This window comes from Seriola lalandi, unplaced genomic scaffold (genome assembly GCF_002814215.2).
Source record: "Seriola lalandi dorsalis isolate HSWRI2012SDOR001 ecotype SW California unplaced genomic scaffold, Sedor1 jcf7180002054310, whole genome shotgun sequence".
NCBI lineage: Eukaryota > Metazoa > Chordata > Actinopteri > Carangiformes > Carangidae > Seriola > Seriola lalandi.
Window position 1 is genome coordinate 10,960 of NW_019524863.1, and position 9,680 is coordinate 20,639.

The 9,680-nt window shown below is 37.3% G+C and overlaps 1 protein-coding gene and 1 long non-coding RNA gene across 3 annotated transcripts in view; one reads left to right on the forward strand and one right to left on the reverse strand.

Annotated features, from left to right (window-relative positions):
• Positions 1-4,494: 4,494 nt before the first annotated feature.
• Positions 4,495-9,680, reverse strand: part of nedd1 (NEDD1 gamma-tubulin ring complex targeting factor) — a 9,929-nt gene continuing 4,743 nt past the window's right edge. Inside the window, exons 8-16 of one of the 2 annotated variants that reach the window (XM_087174072.1) lie at positions 9,154-9,277; positions 8,918-9,046; positions 8,027-8,077; positions 7,862-7,951; positions 6,808-6,971; positions 6,468-6,660; positions 5,656-5,797; positions 5,492-5,558; positions 4,495-5,044 (exon numbers count right to left, since the gene is read on the reverse strand). In XM_087174072.1, the coding sequence (XP_087030198.1) occupies positions 4,940-5,044; positions 5,492-5,558; positions 5,656-5,797; positions 6,468-6,660; positions 6,808-6,971; positions 7,862-7,951; positions 8,027-8,077; positions 8,918-9,046; positions 9,154-9,277 (1,065 nt within the window). In that variant the 3' untranslated portion in view covers positions 4,495-4,939. Of the gene's footprint in view, positions 5,045-5,491; positions 5,559-5,655; positions 5,798-6,467; positions 6,661-6,807; positions 6,972-7,861; positions 7,952-8,026; positions 8,078-8,917; positions 9,050-9,153; positions 9,278-9,680 lie in introns of both variants that reach the window. The other variant, XM_087174071.1, reaches the window with a different exon arrangement.
• Positions 5,678-9,680, forward strand: part of LOC147819112 (uncharacterized) — a 7,130-nt gene continuing 3,127 nt past the window's right edge. Inside the window, exons 1-2 of the long non-coding RNA XR_015437260.1 lie at positions 5,678-5,813; positions 6,310-9,143. This is a non-coding gene — a long non-coding RNA (uncharacterized LOC147819112). The remainder of the gene's footprint in view (positions 5,814-6,309; positions 9,144-9,680) is intronic.

Here is a 9,680-nt window from a genome sequence, read left to right on the forward strand (position 1 = left end):
CTATACAATGATTTCTTTAAATGAAATTTTATGCCTTACGTTACTATGATGTTTTTATGAAATTTTATTCCTTGCTATGCTATGACATTTTTATGAAATTTTACTCCTTACTATACAATGACATTTTTATGAAATTTTATGCCTTACTATACTATGACATTTTTATTAAATTTGATACCTTACTATGTTTTTATGAAATTTTATGCCTTACTTTGCTATGATATTTTTATAAAATTTTATGCCTTACTATACTATGACATTTTTATTCCTTACTATACTATGACATTTTTATGAAAATGTATACCTTACTATACTATGACATTTTTATTCCTTACTATACTATGACATTTTTATTCCTTACTATACTATGACATTTTTATGAAAATGTATACCTTACTATACTATGACATTTTTATGCCTTACTATACTATGACATTTTTATGAAAATTTATACCTTACTATACTATGACATTTTTATGCCTTACTAAACAATGATTTTTTAATGAAATTTTATGCCTTACGTTACTATAATGCTTTTATGAAATGTTATGCCTTACTATACTATGACATTTTTATGCCTTACTATACTATGAAATTTTTATACCTTACTATACTATGATTTTTTTAAATGAAATTTTATGCCTTACGTTACAATGACATTTTTATGAAATTTTATGCCTTACTATACAATGACATTTTTATTAAATTTGATACCTTACTATGTTTTTATGAAATTTTATGCCTTACTATACTATGACATTTTTATGCCTTACTATACTATGACATTTTTATTAAATTTGATACCTTACTATACTATGACAGTTTTATGCCTTACTATACTATGACATTTTTATACCTTACTATACTATGACATTTTTATGCCTTACTATACAATGATTTTTTTAAATGAAATTTTATGCCTTACGTTACTATGATGTTTTTATGAAATTTTATTCCTTGCTATGCTATGACATTTTTATGAAATTTGATACGTTACTATATTTTTATGAAATTTTATGCCTTACTTTGCTATGATATTTTTATGCCTTACTATACCATAACGTTTTTATGAAATTTTACTCCTTGCTATAATATGATGTTTTTATGAAAATTTATACTTTACTATACTATGACATTTTTATTCAATTTTATGCCTTACTTACTATGACATTTTTATGCCTTACTATACAATGATTTTTTTTAAATCAAATTTTATGCCTTACTATGACATTTTTATGAAAATTTATGTCTTATTATACTACAAAGTTTTTTTTTTTAATTTTATGCCTTACTATACTAGGATGTTTTTATGATATTATATTATAGTAAGGCATAAAAACGTAATGGTATAGTAAGGCATAACATTTCATAAAAACATAGTAAGGTATCAAATTTGATATAAATGTCATAGTATAGTAAGGCATAAAAACGTCATAGTAAGGTATTAAATTTAATAAAAACATAGTTTTCAAAGTTGATAAAAAATTTGATAAAAATGTCATAAAAATGTCACAGTATAGTAAAGCATAAAATTTAATAAAAACGTTATCGTATAGTAAGGCATAAAATTCATAAAAACATAGTAAGGTATCAAATTTGATAAAAAATGTCATAGTATAGTAAGGCATAAAAATGTCATAGTATAGTAAGGCATAAAATTTCATAAAAACGTAATAGTAACTTAAGGTATAAAATGTAATAGTCTAGTAAGGCATAAAATTTCATTTAAAAAAATCATTGTAAAGTAAGGCATAAAACATAATGGTATAGTCAGGTATAAAATTTCATAAGAAAACATGCTAAGGCATAAAATATCATTAAAATTTGATAGTACAGTAAGGCATAAAATTTCATAAAAATGTCACAATATAGTAAGGCATCAAAACATCATAGTATAGAAAAGCATAAAATTAAAAAAAAAAAACGTCATTGTAAAGTAAGGCATAAAATTTCAGAAAAACATCATAGTATAGTGAGGCATTAAATTTCATTAAAAATAGTATAAGCATAAAAAAATCATAGTATGGTACAAAATTTCATAAAAACAGAGTAAGACATCAAATTTCATAAAAATGTCATAGTAAAGAAAGGCATAAAATTTCACTTCCAAAAAATCATTGTATAATCAGGCATAAAAACGTAATGGTATAGTAAGGTTTAAAATTTCATAAGAATGTAACAGTATAGTAAGCATAAAACATATTATAGTAAGGCATAAAAATGTCATAGTAATGTAAAGTATGTAAAGCATAAAATAAATAAAAAAACGCCATCGTACAGTAAGGCATTAAATTTCATTAAAATTTGATAGTACAGTATGGCATAAAATTTCATAAAAATGTCATTGTTTAGTAAGGCATAAAAACGTAATATTAAGGTATACAATTTCATAAAAACATAGTTTTCAAAGTTGATAAACATTTGATAAAAATGTCATAGGTCATAAAATTTCATTAAAATTTGATAGTACAGTACGGCATAAAATTTCATAAAAACTTAATAGTATAGTAATGCATTAATAAATAAAGTAAGGCATAAAATTTCATCAATAAAAAATTGTATAGATTTTAGATGTATAGAAGGCATAAAAACGTCATAGTAAGGGATAAACACATCATAATAATATAAGGTATAAAGACATCATAGCATACTATGGCATAAAATTTCATACACATTTTATAGTATAGTAAGGCATAAAAAAGTATAGTTAAGTAAGGCATACACATACATACACATGTATTTTCATGTATGAATGCATGTGTATGTATGTGTCTATGATATATATATATGTATGTATGCACATTTATAACTGTATTGTATATATGTATGTACGCATGCTAGAACACATGTATTTGCATGAGAAGTTTCAGAATGGAGTTGAAACACACACCAGGTGTTTCTGCACAAACACTGATCAGACTTTCAAAACACACAGACTCACATTTTTATAGAGTCGAACCACTTCAGCTCTCAGAGGGTTCGCCATGGTCCAGGAGGATTGGGGGGGTGAAGGGTGGGATGGGGGGCAGTCAAACTGAAAAACAACGTCTTGTTCTTCTGTTTGTTGACTAAATAAAAAGTAACAGAACATCAACATTTGAAGAGTCTCTTCTTTGACCTTTGACCTTCTCAGATCACCAAAAGATAAACAGATTAAATGTTTATGATAAAATATAATTTGTGAAACTAAGACAGAATTAGTTTTCAGGCTTTAATTATAATGTATTTTAGACACAAAGGTTTAAGGTCGTTTGACAGAATGATAGAAAAATACAACATATATATATCAAGAAAAAACTAAAGTACACGGTCAGTTTGTTAATAGACAGAATAAACAATTAAATTAAATACACTTTATTTTATTGTATGTATTCGGTTGTTCTGAATGTTTTTATTTATTAATCATTTATGACACGTCAGCTCTTCTCAAATGAAGCTATCGCGTTTTAAATTTCAGCCTGAACAAATAATGACAAACTAAACTGACAGTTGACAGACAGGTGAGCTAACGCCTTAACGTTGTTACGTCACATTGTTGATCTACGATGAAACGAGGCTGAATCAGAACTAATCCAACATGTAGACAGTTATAGCCGTGTTACCTGTCCAGGTGACCTCTGCTGCTCCTGAACCTTCCCTGGAACAAAGTGCAGTCTGGTGGACACTCAGCGTCACTTAGCTTTGACGTAGCTAACTCAGCTAACTTCACAATAACTCACTTAAATCTGCTGAAATCGACAAACAGGTGAGTTCCGGTGTTTGTCGGTTTCTTCCTTTGTTTCGTCGATACTTCGGTAGTGACGTCAGCAGCAGTTTTATGATGAGTTTTATTTTTTAAAACACTTTTGTAACGTGTTCGGTTGTATAAACAGCTGACAAGTAAACAACCAAAGAGTAGCACGCAGACAGAGATAGTAATCCCCCGAGACGAAGCGGAAATGCCGAGCGCATGCGCACAAATGCAAAACACTTTGACGTTTTCTGAATGTATTTTTCTGTTTATGGAAATTCTGCTTTAAAAGATTAAATTATATGAAAGTTTTATATTTTACAGGCTCAACTGAAGAAAAAACAAAATGTTTTATATTTTATTGGTCACGTGTGAAGCAGGAAATCACCTTTTAGTGAAGCAGTTTGAAACAGTCAGAAAAAAGTGAAATCGTCCTTTTTGTGCTTTAGTAAATCTGAATTCATCCAGTGGTTCAAATGTGGAAAAAAAAAAAGTGAAATCAATGTTTCCTGAATCTGACAGCCGGATCTAAACTGTGTTGATGCTTAAACTCTAAAAGCTGTCACAACAATAAGTTGACACGTTACAGGTATAACTTACAACTTAATCACAGCTTCATTTCATCAGTGTCACTTCCTGTTCTACTGATTTAATTAGGTGACACACAGATGTAAACAAACATCAGAATAAAACATTAATCAGCTGTTTCCTGTTTATATGTAGCTCAGCAACAATTAAAAAAGAAAACTAAACGAATCCTCGTCTCATTTTAACATGAATCTTTTTATTCTTCAGACAAAACATTTGTTCATAAAAACATGATACAGACACAAAGATGTAAACCGCTAAACCCTGTTCTCAGTCTGACAGGCGGTGAAATTATATATTTATATTTAAATTACAAGATTCATACGTTCAAGGATTCATCAATTCATCAATATTCTGTCTCCATCTACAAACACACACGTCGGCTTCACTCTGGTCTGTGACGCTGCGTCGCCGTCAGCATCAGGAAGCCGAGGCACTGCTGGTGTTTCAGTCAGAGGCGGTGATGAGGAGAGGAGGAAGACTCCAGCTCCCAGCAGGCAGCAGCGTCAACAGTTTCCCGCCCTGAGCAGAGACTGGCTGTGATTGGCAGACATCTGTAACGTCCGCACAGTCTGGAGCAGCTGCTGCCTGTCAGGCTGAACTCAGGGCGCAGGTCAGAAGTCAGTAGTTGGTCTTCAGTCTGCGGTTCTCCTCCCTCAGCTTCTCGATCTCCTCCACCAGAGACTCGTTCACAGAGTATTTCTCGATCAGACCGTGGATCTCGTTCTGAAACACGTCAGACAACACGAGGGTTAGTTTCCTGTCGCCACGTCACTGTTCACGTGAACCTGAGACACAGAGACGCTTCCAGACGTCTGGACGCTCCACCGCTGAATATTTATACTTGTTCAATCCAGACACATTCATGTTGAGTCCAAACACACAAAACACAACAATAACAGATTACTGAGCTGCTGCAGGGACCAGGTTACCATGGTAACTTCACAGGAGGTAAGTTCCAACCTGAGATCTCACAGTCACCTGGTTTGTTTCCTCTTAGTTTATTACAGGTGATCTACCACTGACTTCCGATATGATGTTTCAATACAGTCTGAGCCTGGACTTTTATTTTTAATTTATTTCCTTATTTTACATTGTTTGGCCATAAAGGTTCAATAAAGATGTAGAAAAAAGGTGAAGATGAAACCATTTAAATCCAGAGATGAAACATACCAGCTGGATGTAAAACTGTCGGATCATCTCCACCTGGAGGTTGACGATGTCTCTGTGACAGGTGTCCCTGAGAGGAGGAGGAGGGAAAACATCAGGATCATGAGGCCCATGTGGACCCTGAAAACAACAACAGGTATAACTGAGGTCAAAGGTCAGGGACAGACCTGAAGTCCTCCAGGGTTTCATGGATCATGTTCTGGATGAAGTGGCTCTGCAGGGAGGTGAAAGGAGCCCCTCCTCCCTGTCCGACCACGTCTGCGATGTTCTGGGAGAGAGAGGAGGAGACGGCGGCCGACAGAGCCGGACCTGCAGACATAGAATTGTAAAAAGAATTTATAAATAGTTTGAAAATGGATTTACAAACTCTTAAATAAATGAGTTATAAACACATTAATTAATGGTTTATAGATTTATAATCAAGACAATCCTACTTGGCTATGGGATGTAACAAGCTCTCTGATTGGTTGGAGAGCTGACCAGTGGGTTTTGGCAGTACTGAAGAACCAGTGTCACAGAGAAGCTAAATGGCTAAGCTAATCGATGAGCTAACAGGAAAAGCAGCTGGAAAAAGGAAAGTGAAGAGAATCCAGGAAGATATTCCCATTGTTCAAGTGTCTTTTCAAATAGTTTTGATTCACGACTAAATAAATGTTTATAAATGGTTTATTTAATGAGAGTTTGTAAATCCATCTTTAAATCTGTAGTATTTATTGATGATTAATCGTTCATTTTTACAATTCCTGTTTTTAAAGTCTCTTAAAATATGAAATGAAGGAATTATAATAATTGCTTTATGATCCCTGATCTTCTGAACTTAGAGTCTGTGCAGCCGTGCGGCTCATCACCTGCGCAAAGAGCGGGAAAACCAGCTGAGGTGGAGAGCAGGCGGCGGTGCTAAAGATCATGTGGTGAACTCTGAGTTTCTATGGAAACAGTTCTGTTTGCGGCGACACTGTGGGCATCAAACCCGACTGACCTGCTGCTGCGGTGGGCGGAGCTCCTTGGACAGGTGAGTCGTAGCTCAGCTGGGCTTGAATACCATTGGCTCTCCGGAGGCTGGGCTCCGGAGTGAAGAAGGGCGGGGCCGGCTGGCTGTGATTGGTCTGCTTGGAGGATGTGGGTGTGGTCTGATCCGCCCCCTCCAGGCTGGAGCTGCTGGTCTTGTCAGACTGTCGAAGAAGCACAGTGATGAAACAGAGTCACAGTTTCCATGGTGATGAGCTTCATGTTTCCTCTTGTATTTACAGACATTAACTACACCTGCAGATACTGTTCAGAGTTTAAATGTTTTATAAGCAGAGGTCAGAGGTCAGCACCTTCCTGGGGTCACACGGTTCAGCAGCTGCAGCAGTGACCGGCTCTTCTTCTTTGATCGGGGGGGTCTGGAAGACGGACAGCGGGCTGTAGCATCGACCGGCTGAGGCGACCAGGGGCGTTCCCAGGGGGGTCTTACGATGAGAGTTGGCCCCTGAGTGAGAGTCTGACACAGACGCAGGAATCACTGACGCTCGTCACAGTTATTACACGTGTTATAAATGAACTTCAATCACCAGGTTACGCTTCATTACAGATTATTCCACAACACGTCAGGAAGAGACTAGAATCACCTCGTGACTGTATCCCTCCGCCACTCATACTAGTTTCAGGTAAATTACTGTGTGAAGTCTTAATGGCTAAAAAGTGTTTAGTGAAGTCACATTGACCTTTGACCTTTGAACACCTAAATCTAATCAGTTTGTCCAGGTGAATGTTTTTTTTTTACCAAATCTTGAGAAATTCCTCAAGGTGATACAGACATATCACGTTCACAAGGCCAAAACTGTTTCGTGAGGTAATCGTGACCTTGACCTTTGACCTTTAGCCACCAAAATCTAATCAGTTCCTCCTTGAGTCCTAGTGAATGTTTGAGCCAAATTTGAAGACGTTCTGTCAAGACGTTACTGAGACATCGTGTCCAAGAGAATGAGACGGACGGACAGACGACCTGAAAACAAAATGGCTGCTCTGACTGTCGCCGGCACTGAGGAATAAAAATTTGGGGTGGGACTTTGTGACACCTGATTTCTCCAGGTAGATTTCCCCTGGAGAAATATGGAGGCATGAGCATCACACAGGAAGCAGACAAGGAGAGTGGGAGCAGCTGAGTGGACGAAAGAGGAAATCATTTTAAATGAGTTCAAACTAACGACAAGCAGCTTCTACAAATCTAAATGTTCATATTGGTGGAATTCAGTCTCGTCGTCCTCAGACAGTAACACCTGGTTTCTTCATCTGGTTGTTTAAGTGCATGTCAAAGTGAACTTCAGGACGTCATCATACGTCTGTTCAACTATCACAGTAACTCTAAATCCCGAGTGAAGGAGGTCTGACCTTCTCTGACCGGGGAGAAGATGTCCAGACTCGCCCGGCCGACGACCTGCTGACCCTCGCCCTGTCTGGACAACATCTCCAAACTGGTAACTATGGAAACACAGAATCCAGGTTAGTCCAGAACCAGCAGCATCATTCAAAACAACAGCGGTCCGACCGTCGTACCGTGTGTTCTTCCGAACGGCGTGTCTCCAGTCGTCCCCGGTGTCCTCGAGTCTGAGACAGAGGGACAAGCTGAGGGTTACGATGTGTTCGAGTGTCGTCGTGTCACAGACATTTATGTGAGAAAACAAACTCCCTGGAAACATCATCACTCTGAGAATAAAATGGAAACCAGTTCTCCGATCCTTGTTTTTCTGAGATGTGATATTTATCAAGTTTGTTTTTCAGCTGCAGTTTGTGATTCAGTTGTTATTTACACCTCAGCAGATAATTCACAGATGTGTATTTTACATTTTCACATTAAAAAAAAGCACATGCAACTTGAGAGTGTGACTTCATATTAAGGCGTTACTGAGACATCGTGTCCACGAGAATGAGACAGTCGGAGGGACAACCTGAAAACAATATGGCTGCCGCTCTGACTGTCGCCGGCACGGAGGAATAAAAATGGATGGTGCAGTTTTGTAAAACTGAACCCATATTATATATTTATTTGTAATTCTTTAATTTATTTAGATTCATTCTTTTTGTTTAATTTAATTCTGTTCTTTTTCTTGAGTTTGATGTTTTTATCCGTCTGTTAAAAGCGTCTGATTACAAACACGGTGCAGTTAGACAGTGATGGGGCAACAAGGAGGGAGGGGAACTAATACAGCTGTATTAGTGCTTAATTACATTCTGTACGACTTTAAACACCAATAAAAAGACCCTGAATAAAGCACATGTTTATTATTGAGTGGTTTTACTGGACGACATTATATCAACAAATGTTTCTAACATTTACAAACAGAGTGTTCAGAAAGTTTTCACACCCCTTCACTGTTTGTTAAGTTGCAGTTTTAAGCTGAAATCATTTAAATTGATTTTTCTCCTGATGATATGAAAGTCTCTGACCTTCTCGTGCAGGAGAGAAGACGTCCAGACTGTTTCGTCCAACGCTGCTGAACTTCTCCACAGCTGGCGGCTGCTCTGACCCCTGATGACCTTCAGCCTCCCGGGACATCACCTCCGCTGCAGCGCCCCCTGCTGACACACCACTGTGTTCACTGCACATTTATACATGTGGACAAGAGTCGTACTGGAGATTAACATCACACAAAATAATGTGACATGTGTTCAGGTAAACCCACCTGTACCCATCACCTGTCTGTGGGGGGCGGGGCCTGTGCTGGGGGTGGGGTCTGGCTGGTTGCTGGACACTTTGGTTGAGGATCTCTTAGTACTGGCGATCTTGGAGGAGCCCAGTTTACTGGACTGGGAGAGAGACAGAGAGAAAGAGAGACAGAGAGAGAGAGAGAGAGAGAGAGTCAGAGTGAGAGTCAGAGTCAGAGTGAGAGAGAGAGTCAGAGAGAGAGAGAGACAGAGAGAGAGAGAGAGACAGAGAGAGAGTCAGAGAGAGAGAGAGAGACAGAGAGAGAGTCAGAGAGAGAGAGTCAGAGTGAGAGAGAGAGAGACAGAGAGAGAGTCCGAGAGAGAGAGTCAGAGTGAGAGAGAGAGAGAGTCAGAATGAGAGTCCGAGAGAGAGAGTCAGAGTGAGAGAGATAGAGAGTCAGAGAGAGAGTCAGAGAGAGAGTCAGAGAGAGAGAGTCAGAGAGAGAGAGTCAGAGTCAGAGAGAGAGTCAGAGAGAGAGTCAGAGAGAGAGTCAGAGAGAGAGAG